This window comes from Tachysurus vachellii, chromosome 21 (genome assembly GCF_030014155.1).
Source record: "Tachysurus vachellii isolate PV-2020 chromosome 21, HZAU_Pvac_v1, whole genome shotgun sequence".
Lineage (NCBI taxonomy): Eukaryota > Metazoa > Chordata > Actinopteri > Siluriformes > Bagridae > Tachysurus > Tachysurus vachellii.
This window is the reverse complement of record NC_083480.1, coordinates 18,249,246-18,268,861: the sequence shown is the minus strand read 5'-3', so window position 1 is coordinate 18,268,861 and position 19,616 is coordinate 18,249,246. Positions and strand designations below refer to the sequence as shown.

The 19,616-nt window shown below is 41.6% G+C and overlaps 1 protein-coding gene across 1 annotated transcript; it reads left to right on the top strand.

Moving 5' to 3' along the window:
* The first annotated feature begins 1,406 nt into the window (after positions 1–1,406).
* On the top strand, positions 1,407–19,588 carry spag1a (sperm associated antigen 1a). Its single transcript, XM_060857247.1, has 8 exons — positions 1,407–1,869; positions 6,660–6,759; positions 7,422–7,574; positions 8,050–8,204; positions 9,577–9,718; positions 14,537–14,663; positions 16,716–16,845; positions 18,213–19,588. The coding sequence occupies exons 1-8, from the start codon at positions 1,518–1,520 to the stop codon at positions 18,215–18,217; spliced, it is 1,164 nt and encodes a 387-aa protein (XP_060713230.1). The 5' UTR covers positions 1,407–1,517; the 3' UTR covers positions 18,218–19,588.
* The last annotated feature ends 28 nt before the right edge of the window (positions 19,589–19,616 follow it).

Here is a 19,616-nt window from a genome sequence, read left to right as displayed (position 1 = left end):
AAGGTCTGAGTTTAACCATTGTGTATTAGATTTTAGTGCCTAATGCTGACACAGAAAAAGCCCTTATATTCAGCCCTTATATTCTTTTGGACAAATTTTCAGTAAATCATATTAGGATGTTGTATCAAAACAGTTTTGACCTTGAGAGGAACCAGACTCGGAGGTCTGCTGTAGCCTTTTGTACTTAAGGTACTAACAAATAGCGTGCACCTTTTGATCGAAGTAGGCGTGACGGATCATCATAAACCAACAGATCTCTCAGGTACTGTGGCACGAGACCGTTAAGTGTTTTATAGGTTAATAAAAGTATTTTAGAATCATTGTGAAACTTGACTGGAAGCCAATACAATGAGGATAAGATCGGGGTGATGTGTTCATATCTTCGGGTTCTAGTTAGGACTCTAGCTGCTGTGTTCTGGACTAACTGGAGCTTGTTTATACTCCTACTGGAACATCCAGACAGTAAAGCATTACAATAATCCAACCGAGAGGTAACAAATGCATGAACTAGTGTTTCTGCATCATGTAATGACATCATATTTCTTATCTTAGTGATATTTCTGAGACTAAAGAAGGCTAACATTGTGATATTTATGTGAGCTTCAAATGAGACACCGGTATCAATAATCACACCGAGGTCTTTTACTGCTGCACATATCACTTATTACTAAAGTAAATTTATTATATAAATATTTTTGTATATACTACAAAACAATTGATGTTTTCTTTTTCTGAAAAAAAGCAAAAAAAAAAAAAAAAGAGGCTTTAACATACTCAAAATATGACAATTTTACAAACTAAAAAAGTAGGTTACATTTTTAGTCAAATATATTATTAAAATAGTTCTGAAATGCTGCTACTAATAATTCATTTACAAAACAGGGCAAAAGATCATTTTACAGCACTGAAATAGGTGATCTGTATTAATAATAATAATATTATTATTATTATTATTATTATTATTAAGGCTCTTTTAATAAACCTATTATTAATAATATAAAGAATTAAACCCTAAAGGAATTACTGTGTACTTTAGAGTTGTTTACTATTAAAATTCTAAATTTATAACTCAGAATCTAGAATTTAGCTTTTAATAATTCTATTTGTATAATTTATTACTAGCTCATCTATCTATTCAATACTACACCATTACTATAAAATTATATTAGATTTTGTGTGTGTGTGTGTGTGTGTGTGTGTGTGTGTTTATGTAGTAAAAATGCCATAGGATGTTTTGGTTTTTCGGACTCACTCAATGAGTCGACTCACTCAATTAAAGAATCATTTTGCACTTCACCGGCTGTACGGGTCTGTGCTTTTGCTGCATTACCCGAAGCCCCGCCCATTGTATGACGTCAGTGTGCGGCGAGCCTGCAGGGGGCGGGGCTTCCCCGGTTGTGGTGGACGAGAGTCAGGACCGGTTTGCACGCAGAGAGAGAGAGGAGAATGTTTTAGGGTGTGTGTATAAGTGTGTATAAGTGTGTGTGAGTGTGTATAAGTGTGTGCTTGTGTTTTAAATGGGTAACGCGCAGAAGAAGAGCTCGGGGACGAGTTCCGGTGTGTTTAGTCCGGTTCACAGCAGAGCTCGAGACGGAGGAAACCCCGGAAACGCGGAGGGCAAGAAGGCGGCGCAAGTGAACGGCGCTTATACTGCGGAGGAAACCGGAAACACCGGGACACACGGAGTGAACCTCGATGCCCCCGCCGGGGATCTGCCCCCTCCGCTCGCGCGCCTCAAAAACGAGGGCAACATGCTGTTTAAGACCGGACAGTTTGGGCTCGCGGTGCAGAAGTACACACAGGCCATAGAGGGATACACACAGGCCAAGGAGAAGTACACACTGTCTACTGAGGGACACACACTGTCAGGTGGGGGGAATTATATCATCAAACTTCATCTGTTTATCAACAACAAACATTCACATTATTATATTATTATTATATCATTATTATTATTATTATTATATCATTATCATTATATTATTATTATTATTAATTATAACAAGTATATCAACAATAATAATAACAAAGTATCAAATAGACCGAATCTATAAAAGTGTTATTTACAAACCGAGTGTGTTGTGACAGCAGGAGGAGTCATCATGATGTCACGAGTCACCGGAAGAGTCTTGTGCTGTTCTGTGTGTGTGTGTGTCTGTGTCTGTGAGTGTGTATGTATCTGTATGTGTGTGTCTGTGAGTGTGTATGTATCTGTATGTGTGTGTCTGTGAGTGTGTATGTGTATGTATGTGTGTGTCTGTATGTATGTTTGTGTGTCTGTATGTGTGTCTATGAGTGAGTGTGTGTGTCTCTGTGTGTGTGTGTCTCTGTGTGTGTGTCTCTATGTGTGTGTGTGTCTCTATGTGTGTGTGTGTCTCTGTGTGTGTGTCTCTGTGTGTGTGTCTCTATGTGTGTGTCTCTATGTGTGTGTGTGTCTCTATGTGTGTGTGTCTCTATGTGTGTGTGTGTCTCTATGTGTGTGTGTGTCTCTGTGTGTGTCTCTGTGTGTGTCTCTGTGTGTGTGTCTCTATGTGTGTGTCTCTATGTGTGTGTGTCTCTATGTGTGTGTGTCTCTGTGTGTGTGTCTGTGAGTGTGTGTCCGTGTGTGTGTGTCTGTGTGTGTCTGTATGTGTGTGCGTCCGTGTTTGCCTGTATATGTGTGTGTATGTGTGTGTGTCCGTGTTTGCCTCTATATGTGTGTATGTGTGTGTCCATGTTTGCCTGTATGTGTGTGTCTGTATGTGTCCATGTGTGTGTGTATATGTATATATGTATGTATGTGTGTGTGCGTCCATGTGTATGTGTGTGTGCGTCCATGTGTATGTGTGTGTGCGTCCATGTGTATGTGTGTGTGTCCATGTGTATGTGTGTGTCCATGTGTATGTGTGTCCGTATGTGTGTGTGTCCATGTGTGTGTGTGTGTGTGTCCGTGTGTGTATGTGCGTGTTTGTCCACGAGTGTGTCCATGAGTGTCTGTATGTGTGTCCATGTGTGTGTGTCCATGTGTGTGTGTCCATGTGTGTGTGTCCATGTGTGTGTGTCCGTGAGTGTGTCTGTGAGTGTTTATGCGTGTGTCTGTATGTATGTATGTATGTATGTGTGTATGTGTGTATGTATGTGTGTCTGTATGTGTGTGTGTCTCTGTATGTGTGTGTCCGTGTGTATGTATGTGTCCGTGAGTGTTTATGCGTGTTTGTATGTACTGTATGTATGTGTGTGTGTCTGTGTGTGTGTGTCCATGTGTATGTATGTGTCCGTGAGTGTTTATGCGTGTGTGTGTATGTACTGTAAGTATGTGTGTCTGTATGTGTGTGTGTCTGTATGTGTGTTTTTGTGTATGTCTGTCCATGAGTGTGTATGTGTTTTTGTGTGTGTCCGTGTGTGTGTCCATGTGTGTGTCCGTGCGTGTGTGCGCGTGTGTGTGCGCGTGTGTGTGTGTCAGTGAGTGTCCGTGTGTGTGTGTGTATTAAATATATTTTGCTTATATTTCTTATGCTTTTTCTCTTGTTATAAAAGTGTCATTTCCAGACTGTAGTGTGTTTGGGCTCTAACACAAACGGTTCAGGTTAAAGACCAGAAGGTGACTTTATATGTTTAAAACACAACATTAATAATCCTGTATTTAACACCTTTCATGGACAAACACTTAATTCTACATTAAAAAAAACTAATAAATATAATCCTTTTATTTTGTATCCAAGTGTTTAAGTGAAGAAACTTCTAGAAGTCGTCAGTACCTGATGTGCTGATCTTGGTGCTTCACTGCTGAGTCCTGAATCTACTGTTAATTACTTTAGCTGAGTTCAGTGTTCAGTAAAGTGCCTCAGTCAGGTGTTGGTCTTTGTGTACTGATATTATGAGCGAGTGTATAGTTTCTTCCACGTGTCAGATTTAGTGTCAGTGATACAGTACAGATTTAGTGTCAGTGATACAGTACAGATTTAGTGTCAGTGATACAGTACAGATTTAGTGTCAGTGATACAACACAGATTTAGTGTCAGTGATACAACACAGATTTAGTGTCAGTGATACAACACAGATTTAGTGTCAGTGATACAGTACAGATTTAGTGTCAGTGATACAACACAGATTTAGTGTCAGTGATACAACACAGATTTAGTGTCAGTGATACAGTACAGATTTAGTGTCAGTGATACAACACAGATTTAGTGTCAGTGATACAACACAGATTTAGTGTCAGTGATACAACACAGATTTAGTGTCAGTGATACAACACAGATTTAGTGTCAGTGATACAACACAGATTTAGTGTCAGTGATACAACACAGATTTAGTGTCAGTGATACAGCACAGATTTAGTGTCAGTGATACAGCACAGATTTAGTGTCAGTGATACAGTACAGATTTAGTGTCAGTGATACAGTACAGATTTAGTGTCAGTGATACAGTACAGATTTAGTGTCAGTGATACAACACGGATTTAGTGTCAGTGATACAGCACAGATTTAGTGTCAGTGATACAGCACAGATTTAGTGTCAGTGATACAGTACAGATTTAGTGTCAGTGATACAGTACAGATTAATGTCAGTGATACAGTACAGATTTAGTGTCAGTGATACAGTACAGATTTAGTGTCAGTGATACAGTACAGATTTAGTGTCAGTGATACAACACGGATTTAGTGTCAGTGATACAACACAGATTTAGTGTCAGTGATACAACACAGATTTAGTGTCAGTGATACAACACAGATTTAGTGTCAGTGATACAACACAGATTTAGTGTCAGTGATACAACACAGATTTAGTGTCAGTGATACAACACAGATTTAGTGTCAGTGATACAACACAGATTTAGTGTCAGTGATACAGTACAGATTTAGTGTCAGTGATACAGTACAGATTTAGTGTCAGTGATACAGTACAGATTTAGTGTCAGTGATACAGCACAGATTTAGTGTCAGTGATACAGCACAGATTTAGTGTCAGTGATACAGTACAGATTTAGTGTCAGTGATACAGTACAGATTTAGTGTCAGTGATACAGCACAGATTTAGTGTCAGTGATACAGTACAGATTTAGTGTCAGTGATACAGTACAGATTTAGTGTCAGTGATACAGTACAGATTTAGTGTCAGTGATACAACACAGATTTAGTGTCAGTGATACAGTACAGATTTAGTGTCAGTGATACAGTACAGATTTAGTGTCAGTGATACAGTACAGATTTAGTGTCAGTGATACAGTACAGATTTAGTGTCAGTGATACAGTACAGATTTAGTGTCAGTGATACAGCACAGATTTAGTGTCAGTGATACAGTACAGATTTAGTGTCAGTGATACAGTACAGATTTAGTGTCAGTGATACAACATAGATTTAGTGTCAGTGATACAGTGATTTAGTGTCAGTGATACAACACAGATTTAGTGTCAGTGATACAGTACAGATTTAGTGTCAGTGATACAACACAGATTTAGTGTCAGTGATACAGTACAGATTTAGTGTCAGTGATACAGTACAGATTTAGTGTCAGTGATACAGCACAGATTTAGTGTCAGTGATACAACACAGATTTAGTGTCAGTGATACAGTACAGATTTAGTGTCAGTGATACAGTACAGATTTAGTGTCAGTGATACAGTACAGATTTAGTGTCAGTGATACAGTACAGATTTAGTGTCAGTGATACAGCACAGATTTAGTGTCAGTGATACAACACAGATTTAGTGTCAGTGATACAGTACAGATTTAGTGTCAGTGATACAGTACAGATTTAGTGTCAGTGATACAGTACAGATTTAGTGTCAGTGATACAGTACAGATTTAGTGCCAGTGATACAACACAGATTTAGTGTCAGTGATACAACACAGATTTAGTGTCAGTGATACAACACAGATTTAGTGTCAGTGATACAACACAGATTTAGTGTCAGTGATACAGTACAGATTTAGTGTCAGTGATACAGTACAGATTTAGTGTCAGTGATACAGTACAGATTTAGTGTCAGTGATACAACACAGATTTAGTGTCAGTGATACAACACAGATTTAGTGTCAGTGATACAACACAGATTTAGTGTCAGTGATACAACACAGATTTAGTGTCAGTGATACAACACAGATTTAGTGTCAGTGATACAACACAGATTTAGTGTCAGTGATACAACACAGATTTAGTGTCAGTGATACAACACAGATTTAGTGTCAGTGATACAGTACAGATTTAGTGTCAGTGATACAACACAGATTTAGTGTCAGTGATACAACACAGATTTAGTGTCAGTGATACAGCACAGATTTAGTGTTGTGTCTCAGATTCTGCTCCTAATACCACAGTGTTCAGTTGATGATTCTCGGTGTTCATTTCTGGATTTCAGTGAACTTCCTCGTCCCAACTTTTTCCTGTTTCTGGTTTTATAACGATTCTGAGTTGACTACAGTTGTTTCCTTGTTTCAGGACTCAGTACTGAATCACTTTTATTTCATTTCCTGATTCTGTGTAAAGTTCCTGAGTTTATTGTAGAGTGACGAGTCTCTGAAACTCACAACGTCTCCTGTTGTTGCTCCCATGACTCATAATTAAACTAATAGGTTACTGGTTTTCAGGTTGAGACTCTGATCTTTTCAGTTGAATCCCAAATTGTGACGTACGTGTGTGTGTGTGTGTGTGTGTGTGTGTGTGTGTGTGTTGACAGGTATTGACAGTCCTGAGGATCTTTGCATTTTGTACTCCAACAGAGCTGCTTGCCTTCTGAAAGATGGGAACTGTACAGACTGCATTCAAGACTGCACCAGGTTTGACACACACACACACACACACACACACACGTCTCTGAGAGATTAACACTCAGCACAATTAGCTGAGCTAAAACAAGCTTCACCTCCATCCTGCACTCTGCCAGCTTTTATAACGTAAAACTCTCCTGTCCACTGACTTCTCACACACACACACACACACACACACACACACACACACACACACAATATGCAGTGTTACCTTTGAATATTAATAAAGATGATCTCTTCATGTGTGTTTATACACTGTGGGGTTCGACTCCACACTCAAGATTCTGCTAATAATCTCATTTGAAGTGTAAAGATTCACTCAGACTAAAGCTTCGGATGAGACAAAACAAGTAAAGTAAAAATAAACAGGTAAATAAAATACACCAAATGTGAACTTGTGTGTCTGCAAATCAGTTATTAAAACTCTGGACACGGGACATCATTATTTTTAGAATACTGAATATTTAGGCCTGAACCATAAACCCATAGATTGCTGAGTAATAAACACTTATACACTAAACCCTGAGCACATACTGAGCACTTCTACAGCCTGTTAGTGTGTGTGTGTGTGTGTGTGTGTGTGTGTGTGTGTGTTCATTGTCCGTGGACTTGTCTGTACTGGAGACACAGATTAGTTCTGATCCTGTTCTCTCATCCTATTAAACTGTCAGTGCGCTGGAGCTCCGCCCCTTCTCCCTGAAGCCCCTCCTCCGTAGGGCGATGGCCTACGAGTCTCTGGAGCGCTACAGGAACGCGTACGTGGATTACAAAACCGTCCTGCAGATCGACTCCAGCGTACAGGCAGCTCACGACAGTGTACACAGGTAAGGCACGGAAACCAACACCAGTTACATCAATTAAACACCAACACTAACCATTAAATACTACTGTTAACCATCTAAACAACAACAACACACTTTAGTGTTTACTAACAAACAGCAAAGTTAAACATAAACAAACCTCAATATTTAACATCAAACACCAATTTTACAAATAAAATCACACATTACCAATAAAAAGACCAACAAACTCCATAATTTATTAACAAACACCAACATTAACAATAAAAGCCCAAGATTTACAACACGATTTCAGCAGCCTACATAAAGGTATCATTATCCATCAAACAGAAGCCGACACTAACAAACAAATGAACAAATAGCGACACGAAGCACCAAACACCAACATTTAGTTATTTTATTATTATAAACATTTGGGTTTGGTGGTGTTTGATAAGACGGTTCAGGTATTTGTAGGTGTTTGTTTGGAGATTGTGGACATTTCTGTGGTCTTCTTCAGGATCACAAAGCAGCTGATGGAGCAGGATGGTCCTGATTGGAGAGAGAAGCTTCCTGAGATTCCCAACGTTCCCATTTCAGCCCAGCAGCATCGCAGGGAAGAACCGAGCGCTGATGTTCTCCATGCACGAGCCGTCAGAGCTGAAGAGGAGAAGGGTTGGTCATCAAAAACGTCCTCCTTCAAACACCGTTATTCTCCGTCGTTCGTTATGAAACGTCCTCCATCAGTCAGCAATCATAACATACTACATACTGTTAGCACCAGAACTCCACATCAGACCCCTGAATGCTTCCTCATTCTCCATCAAACATCATCATTCACCATGAAGCACCACAATTCATCATCGTAACCCAAACTACAAACACCGACGGAATCCTTCACCTTTTTTTACCCACCAGGGTTCTTTTATTAAACACCAACACACAAAATGTACCAGCATTCACGATCATACACACAAGTTCCCCATCAAACACTGACATTAACACGGTGGTGTTCAGAATAAAGTAAACAGAGGTGTTAGGGTGTGAACAGGCCTCGCGTGTCAGCGGATCATTACGTTTAGCCGATTCAGTGTTTGCAGGCGGAGGAAGACATTTGCTGTGTGAGTGTAGTTTAAACACGGCGAGCTGCCCGGACCAGTTCACACACGCACGCACACACACACACACACACACACACGCACACACACACACACACACACACACAGTGTTGTCAGCACTAACACGGCGTCTGTTAGCTAAATGAATTATGTAGATTATCTGCAGTGACACCGTTCGTAATGGAACAAGACAGCTCCAGTGACATTTGAGTCTCGGGGTGGGGGAGGGGGGTGGGAGAGTGCTAGCATAAAATGTTAGCACAGAAGTATTTATAGTTTTTGAATGCAGCTTGTTGATGTTTAAATTGTTCTAGTCATCAGTGACTATTGGCATAATTCTAATGATCATAATGACTAGCGACTCTGTTACTAGCACTAATAGCTTTTCCTGCCTTCTCAGCTGCTACTTAGCAACCAGCTAAAGCACCAAGTTTTGAGAGTGAATCATCATTAACATAGTGGAAGTGTTTCTAATCATTATTTGCTAACGTTATGACTCGTGCTGTTATTTAGGAATGCTAGCATAGTGCTAACCGACGGAGAACGCTAATGTTTTAACTGCAGAACGTTTTCTTTAAAAAGGTCTTTTAAAGTGCACAGAGTTGAGATGGAGAAAAGCAACTAATACTGAACGCTTAAACTAAGAACTTGTTAACGTCCCGTGCTAACCCGTACGATAACTAGTCGACCTGCTAGGTGAGCGTGTTAGCTAAGCGATTAGTGTTTCATCTGAAAGTGTTGCTAATTAGCTTAACCCTGCTAATTCCTAGCTGACTAGCTATGTTAGCTAAGTAGAAAAAACACAACAATGCTAATACCGTTTCGCTGCTCTTTGGTAAACAGATCAAAGGTTTGAAACCATCATGTTTTTTATGTTGTCGTCTCACAGCGGACGTTTTAAATGTTTTGTTGTCTTCGTGTCCTCACAGTCAGAAAAGCTGAGGCACGTTTCACTCTGCTGAAGGAGGAAGGCAACGATCTGGTGAAGAGAGGCGAGTTTGAGAAAGCGATGCAGAAATACAGCGAGTGTATCGCTCTCAAACCCACCGAGTGCTCCGTCTACACCAACAGGTACGAGCTAACCGCTAATTCGCTTCACGCTGGACGCAGAAGCAGCGCACACGCCTTACATTTTCACATCGGTGTTATGGTTGATGCATTTAGGAGTAAAACCTTTTCAGTGTGGTTTTGGTTTGTTTTATCTTTGTTGTTTCGAGAAGGTGGACAGAAAAAATCATCACTTTTTATCTGATCAAGAGGAAGGACGAGGAGATGATGATGGATTCACACAAACACACCTGTCTCATGCTTTTGTTTATGATCACCAGTGCTTTCTGCTGTGAAGCGATAGTGTTACACACACACACACACACCATATAAGCATGACATATGTTGTATATGTAGTTTATGATATAATTAAATAATATATATATATATATTATTATTATTTTTTGTTCTCCACAGTGCCGAGTCATGTAGTGACCGTATGAAACACTGTAGACACGATGACTTACACGGTCCTCATTTTTCATCAACCCATATTTATTATATGTGTATTTATTATATTTATTTCTATAACAAAACACTGACTTTAATTCACTGTGCTGCTGCTGCTGCTGCTGCTGCGCTCTGGTGTGCAGAGTGAAAGTCATTATCTGTTTTACATAAATCACTGTTAAAGGTCTGATTTACATGATTTAAACCTTCAGTTTTACATCAAACAAATGATCGATTTTAACGGGTGAGTTTTAAATATTTGGTTTTAAATCATTCTAATTAATTATCCAGGTTGAGTATTACACTTAATCAGAGTTTAACTCAGGTCTTAATGTGTCTCAGCTGAATTTAAATCCAGATAAAATCCTCAAAACACTACAGAAGTTTGGTTTTAGTTTTAATATGACACACAGGATAAAGACAGTAACAGCAACAGACAGTAAAATAATGTTTAGACTTGTGTGTGTGTGTGTGTGTGTGTGTGTGTGTGTATGTGTGGGCAGGGAGAATAATTTGAATAATTGGCTTAAATAAATTTGAATAGTAAATTATTTAGTTATTGAATTGACCTTCACCTGCTGCAGAGAACAGAACAGACTCTCATAAGGAGCTGAGCGTTTCAGCTTACACTGATCAGTGCATCACAGTGTGTGGCGTCTGTAGTGTTGTGTGTGTGTGTGTGGAGTCGTGTGTGGCGTCTGTAGTGTGTGTGTGTGTGGAGTCGTGTGTGGCGTCTGTAGTGTGTGTGTGTGGCGTCTGTAGTGTGTGTGTGTGGCGTCTGTAGTGTGTGTGTGTGGCGTCTGTAGTGTGTGGCGTCTGTAGTGTGTGTGTGGCGTCTGTAGTGTGTGTGTGTGTGTGTGTGTGTGGCGTCTGTAGTGTGTGTGTCACACAGACGCTACACACACACTACAGACGCTACACACACATACACCACTACACTAAAGAGGCGTCTGTAGTGTGTGTGTAGCGTCTGTGTGACAGTGTTGTGGTGTATGTGTGTGTAGCGTCTGTAGTGTTGTGTGTGTGTAGCATCTGTAGTGTTGTGTGTGTGGCGTCTGTAGTGTGTGTGGGATCTGTAGTGTGTGTGGCGTTGTGTGTTTGGCATTGTATATGTGTGGAGTCTGTAGTGTTGTGTGTGTGTGGCGTCTGTAGTGTTGTGTGTGTGGCGTCATGTGTGTGGAGCCTGTGGCATTGTGTGTGTGGCGTCTGTAGTGTGTGTGTGTGTGTGGCGTCTGTAGTGTGTGTGGCGTCTGTAGTGTCTGGCATCTGTAGTGTTGTGTGTGTGTGGCGTCTGTAACGTGTGTGTGGCATTGTGTGTGCGTGTGGCGCCTGTTGTGTGTGTGGCATCTTGTGTGTGTGTGTGTGCGTGTGGCATCTTGTGTGTGTGTGTGTGTGTGTGTGTGGCGTCTGTAGTGTGTGTGTGGCGTCTGTAGTGTGTGTGTGTGGCGTCTGTAGTGTGTGTGTGGCGTCTGTAGTGTGTGTGTGTGTGGCGTCTGTAGTGTGTGTGTGTGGCGTCTGTAGTGTGTGTGTGTTGTGTGGCGTCTGTAGTGTGTGTGTTGTGTGGCGTTTGTAGTGTGTGTGTTGTGTGGTGTCTGTAGTGTGTGTGTTGTGTGGTGTCTGTAGTGGTGTGTGTTGTGTGGTGTCTGTAGTGGTGTGTGTGTGTGTAGCGTCTGTAGTGTTGTGTGTGTGGCATCTGTAGTGTGTGTGTGTGTGTGGCGTCTGTAACGTGTGTGTGGCGTCTGTAGTGTTGTGTGTGTGTGTGTGGCGTCTAGTGTGTGTGTGTGTGTGTGTGTGGCGTCTGTAGTGTGTGTATGTGGCGTCTGTAACGTCTGTGTGGCGTCTGTAGTGTTGTGTGTGTGTGTGTGTGAACTAATCCATTTTTCCTCTCTCTCTCTGTCTCTCTCTCTGTCTCTCTCTCTCTCTCTGTCTCTCTCTCTCTCTCTCTCTCTCTCTCACTCTCTCTCTCTCTCTCTCTCTCTCTGTCTCTCTCTCTCTCTCTCTCTCTCTGTCTCTCTCTCTCACTCTCTCTCTCTCTCTCTCTCTGTCTCTCTCTCTCACTCTCTCTCTCTCTCTCTCTCTGTCTCTGTCTCTCTCTCTCTCTCTCTCTCTCTCTCTCTCTCTCTCTGTCTCTCTCTCTCTCTCTGTCTCTCTCTCTCACTCTCTCTCTCTCTCTCTCTCTCTCTCTCTCTCTCTCTCTCTCTCTCTCTCTCTCTGTCTCTCTCTGTCTCTCTCTCTCATCCCTTCTTTTCTTTATTCTCTATTGATGGAGTTTCCTTTTAAAATGAAACAAGAACAAAGTTAAAATTTGAGTTTCACTTTCCAGTAAAATCACCACGTGATGGCACAAGAAATCAGGGTTAAATATAAACAAATAAACAAGGACATTTTCACTACACTACACTACACATCTACACTACACTACACAACACTACACTACACTACACTACACATCTACACTACACTACACAACACTACACTACACTACACATCTACACTACACTACATCTACACTACACTACATCTACACTACACATCTACACTACACTACATCTACACTACACTACACTACACTACATCTACACTACATCTACACTACACTACACATCTACACTACACTACATCTACACTACACTACACATCTACACTACACTACATCTACACTACACTACATCTACACTACACTACCTCTACACTACATCTACACTACATCTACATCTACACTACACCACACCACACTACATCTACACTACACTACATCTACACAACAGCTATACTGCAACAGCTATATATGGTTGAAATGACAATAAAAGCTTCTTGACTACACTACATCTACACTACACTACACTACACTACATCTACACTACACATCTACACTACACTACATCTACACTACACTACACATCTACACTACACTACATCTACACTACACTACACTACACTACATCTACACTACATCTACACTACACTACACATCTACACTACACTACATCTACACTACACTACACATCTACACTACACTACATCTACACTACACTACATCTACACTACATCTACACTACATCTACATCTACACTACACCACACCACACTACATCTACACTACACTACATCTACACAACAGCTATACTGCAACAGCTATATATGGTTGAAATGACAATAAAAGCTTCTTGACTACACTACATCTACACTACACTACACTACACTACATCTACACTACATCTACACTACACTACACATCTACACTACACTACATCTACACTACACAACACATCTACACTACACTACATCTACACTACACTACACTACACTACATCTACACTACACTACACATCTACACTACACTACATCTACACTACACTACACATCTACACTACACTACATCTACACTACACTACCTCTACACTACATCTACACTACATCTACACTACACTACACATCTACACTACACTACATCTACACTACACCACACCACACTACATCTACACTACATCTACACTACATCTACACTACACCACACCACACTACATCTACACTACACTACATCTACACAACAGCTGTACTGCAACAGCTATATATGGTTGAAATGACAATAAAAGCTTCTTGACTACACTACATCTACACTACACTACACTACACTACATCTACACTACATCTACACTACACTACACATCTACACTACACTACATCTACACTACACTACACATCTACACTACACTACATCTACACTACACTACCTCTACACTACATCTACACTACATCTACACTACATCTACACTACACTACACATCTACACTACACTACATCTACACTACACATCTACACTACACTACATCTACACTACACTACACATCTACACTACACATCTACACTACACTACATCTACACTACACTACCTCTACACTACATCTACACTACATCTACACTACATCTACACTACACTACACATCTACACTACACTACATCTACACTACACTACACATCTACACTACACTACATCTACACTACACTACACTACATCTACACTACATCTACACTACACTACACATCTACACTACACTACATCTACACTACACTACACATCTACACTACATCTACACTACACTACATCTACACTACATCTACACTACACTACATCTACACTACACTACATCTACACTACATCTACACTACACTACACATCTACACTACACTACACTGCACTACTCTACACTGCACTCCCCTCCCCTCCCCTCCCCTCCCCTCCCTTTTTCCTGTCTCTGATTATTTTCTTCTTCCCTTCAGCGATGCAGCTCAAGATAAATAAACAGCTGGATATCTGAGAGAAGTTTAATCCAGCTGTTCTCTGGTTAGAAACATGTCATACGGGCGTTAACTGTGTGTGTGTGTGTTTCAGAGCACTGTGTCTCCTGAAGCTGGATCGTTTTGCTGAGGCGAGGCAGGACTGTGACTCTGCACTACAGATAGAGTCGGACAATAAGAAAGCGTTTTACAGACGAGCGCTCGCTCACAAAGGCCTGAAGGTCTCCTGTTCATCTCACATCATACTGATACAACACCTGGGATTACACTACACACACACACACACCACTACACTACACACACACACACACCACTACACTACACCACACACACACACACTCACCACTACACTACACACACACACAAACACCACTACACCACACACACACACACACCACTACACTACACACACACACACACACACACACACACACACACACACACACACACCACTACACACACACACACCACTACACTACACCACACACACACACACCACTACACTACACACACACACACACACACACACACACACCACTACACTACACACACACACCACTACACTACACCACACACACACACACACACCACTACACTACACACACACACACCACTACACTACACACACACACAAACACCACTACACCACACACACACACACACCACTACACTACACACACACACCACTACACTACACACACACACACACCACTACACACACACACACACACCACTACACTACACACACACACCACTACACTACACACACACACACCACTACACTACACACACACACCACTACACTACACACACACTACACTACACACACACCACTACACACACACACACCACTACACACACACACACCACTACACACACCACTACACTACACACACACACCACTACACACACACACCACTACACACACACACACCACTACACTACACTACACACACCACTACACTACACACACACCACTACACTACACACACACACACACACCACTACACTACACACACACCACTACACTACACACACACACCACTACACACACACCACTACACTACACACACACACACCACTACACTACACCACACACACACACACACACCACTACACTACACACACACACACCACTACACTACACACACACACAAACACCACTACACCACACACACACACACACCACTACACTACACACACACACCACTACACACACACACCACTACACACACACACCACTACACTACACACACACACACCCCACTACACTACACACACACACACACACCACTACACACACACACCACTACACTACACACACACACACCCCACTACACTACACACACACACACACACCACTACACACACACACCACTACACTACACACACACACACACACACCACTACACCACACACACACCACTACACCACACACACACCACTACACTACACACACACACCACTACACTACACACACACACACCCCACTACACTACACACACACACACACCACTACACACACACACACCACTACACTACACACACCACTACACTATACACACACCACTACTCTACACACACACACACCACTACACTACACACACACACACACACCACTACACCACACACACACTACTACACTACATACACACACACCACTACACTACACACACACACACACACCACTACACCACACACACACACAACTACACCACACACACCACTACACTACACACACACACCACTACACTACACACACACACCACTACACTACACACACACACACCACTACACTACACACACACCACTACACTACACACACACACACACCACTACACACACACACCACTACACACACCACTACACACACACACCACTACACTACACACACACACACACCACTACACACACCACTACACTATACACACACCACTACACTACACACACACACCACTACACCACACACACACCACTACACTACACACACTCCACTGCACTACACACACACAACTACACTACACACACCACTACACTACACACACACCACTACACACACACACACACCACTACACACACACACCACTACACTACACACACAACCACACACACACACCATTCCACTACAAACACCACCACACTACACTACACACACACAACTACACTGCACACACACACACACACCACTATACTCCACTGCACACACACACACCACTACACTACAATTATTTTTGTAAAAAAAAATCACTGACAGTGTGTGTGTGTGTGTGTAGGACTTCCTGTCGTCCAGTTCTGACCTGCAGGAGGTTCTGCGTTTGGACCCGAATGTGCGTGAGGCTGAACAGGAGCTACAGGAGGTCACGGTTCTGTTGAGGGAGAGTCTGCTGGAGTCAAACACTCAGGGTAACTAACACACACACACACACAAAAAAAAACACACACTCTCGCTTATAAAAGCTTAATGGATGCTGTTTAAGAATGCTTACCACAGCAGTCATAAATAACCAACACTAATAATAATAAATCATTAGTCTGCCTTTTTTCTAAATTTATACACACAGAAGTGTGTGACGTTTCAGGCTGGTGTGAAGATCTGCTGTAAAGTATGAATGCTTTTAAAGTCTATAAACATAGAAATTGTTTACTTGTACACTACTTTGGTGTGACGTCCATTTGGCTTCAAACCCAGTCATTAAGTGACACACAAACATCTGTGTATTACTGAGGTGAGGTCGTGGAGGCCGTTTCATGTCACAGATCAAACACCATGACAAGACTGAGCACAAGAACATGACACCAGGTGGATCTACTGCATCAGCACGGTCCCAGAGTTCAGAGCAGACTGGAGTTTCAGGATGTGATGTTCAAGCTCCTCTGAAGAAGCACAAAGAAACGAGCAATGTTGAGGAGCGTAGACGCAGTGGACCATGTCACACATCAGCACAAAATTGGAGAACACCTGTAGGACCCAGGTACAGCCATGTACTGTCTGGAGATGTTTGGTCAGAAGTGGTCTTCATGGAAGAATTGAGGCCAAAAATCCAGACATCTGATTTGGAAACGAAGCTAAACAAGAAAACAGGAACTGGGCTTCAGGTCTCTGGGCTGATGTGAAATATTTGGCTGTAGCAGGAGGCAGGTTGTTCACAGAAGGTCTGGAGAGCAAAACAATGATGAAGCATCAGTGAAGCATGGTGGAGGGTCCTTCAGGGTTGAGACTGCATTTGTGTTCTGGATTAATGGAGTCTTGAATGCTGAGAAATAGACACACTTCTCCATCATACAGCACATGCATCTACAGAAGATCTGTGGTTAGTTCAACAAGATGTGTGGAACAACCACGCTGTGAGTTCCTGCAGAAACTGTGTGTAAGTCAATCCAGAAGAACTGATGGTGATGCTGAGGGTCACAACAAATATGAACTAGATATGAATTTCTCTTCATTACTTTACTTTGGTTCTTTATTTAAAAAATAAACTATGATGTCCATTTGTGAAACCGCTCTGTTTCCACACTGGCCTAAAACTTTTGCACAGTACTGTGTGTGTGTGTGTGTGTGTGTGTGTGTGTGTGTGTGTGTGTGTGTGTGTGTGTGTGTGTGTGTGTGTGTGTGTACACAGTACATATTTGTATTGACAGATTTATATCTTTAATCAGTTTCATTTTTATTCATTTAGTTTAAATATGAATAAATGATCCATTAGGTTCCTACATTGACTGGATTATTTTCTCAGTGTTTGTGACGTGGCTGTTCTCCTCTCGCTCCTCAGACTGACCAGAAAGCAGAAGAAAGTCCCAACAGCTGTCCTTGTCTTCCAGCAGAACTACAAGCAGTTTCAGCCCACACGTGTAAACACACACACACACACACACACACACGTTTCTTTTTTCTTTCAGAAAGGAGATGAGTTAGATGTGCTGCAGATGGCCACGTGCTGATATTTAAACCCTAATCCGTCTCTGCGCATGACGCTTTAAACACCTCGACGCCGCTCTCTCGTCATAAACACTCCAATAATCTCTTCGGTTTATCAGAGCGACAAAACGCTGCTCTGGACCTGAAGTCTGTTTCAGATTAAAGCAGTAAAGAGAAATGAAATGTTTAATGTTCTATTTAACCTTCAGTTTTTTTCCCCTCATGTAAAAATAAACTAATTTAAAGTAAGAAATACTAAAGAAGGTGGATGTATTTTTATTCCTTATAAAAACACACAGGATGAGAGAAATAAATCAAAGTGTTTCAGATAGAATTATAAACTATATTTTGTGTCTGTAAAGATATTTTTAAGAAGAAAATCAGATCCTTAAAACAGATTAATTGATCATTATTAACGATAATTTGGCTAAATCTTGTAAAATAGGTGAAATGTCTTATTTAATAAAAATATATTGTGCTCTTTATTGTATTCCATGTATTTGCTGTAAAACAGAATGATTTTCCCTGCAGCTTGTCTTCAGTTTCACTGCCTCATAACTGAAGTAATTCATTATAGAAACACGTTTACTCTGAGACTCGCTGAGGCGGCTCTGAGACTCGCTGAGGCGGCTCTGAGACTCGCTGCGGCGGCTCTGAGACTTGCTGCGGCGGCTCTGAGACTCGCTGATGAGACTCACTGATGCTCTGAGACTCGCTGAGGCGGCTCTGAGACTCGCTGATGCTCTGAGACTCGCTGCGGCGGCTCTGAGACTCGCTGCGGCGGCTCTGAGACTCACTGATGCTCTGAGACTCGCTGCGGCGGCTCTGAGACTCACTGATGAGCCTCACTGATGCTCTGAGACTCACTGATGAGCCTCACTGATGCTCTGAGACTCACTGATGAGACTCACTGATGCTCTGAGACTCGCTGCGGCGGCTCTGAGACTCACTGATGCTCTGAGACTCACTGATGCAGAGTTTCCATGCTGCCTGATAAGCTGTACACATTTTAGCAAACAAACACTAATCCTCATTTAATGCCATTTATGTTTTTTCTTTAACTTCACATCCTCACACTTACTAATTCAATGAAAAAAATATGCAACAACATAACTTCATTATCGTATGGACTCGAGCGCATGCTGAACGTTTAGTGTGTAAGAAAGAGTGAAAGTTATTTATGCTGTAAATACTGCAGAAGAAAAAATGAATAAAGCTTTTTAAAATCCACTTCCAGGCTTCAGGGTGACTGAGTGAA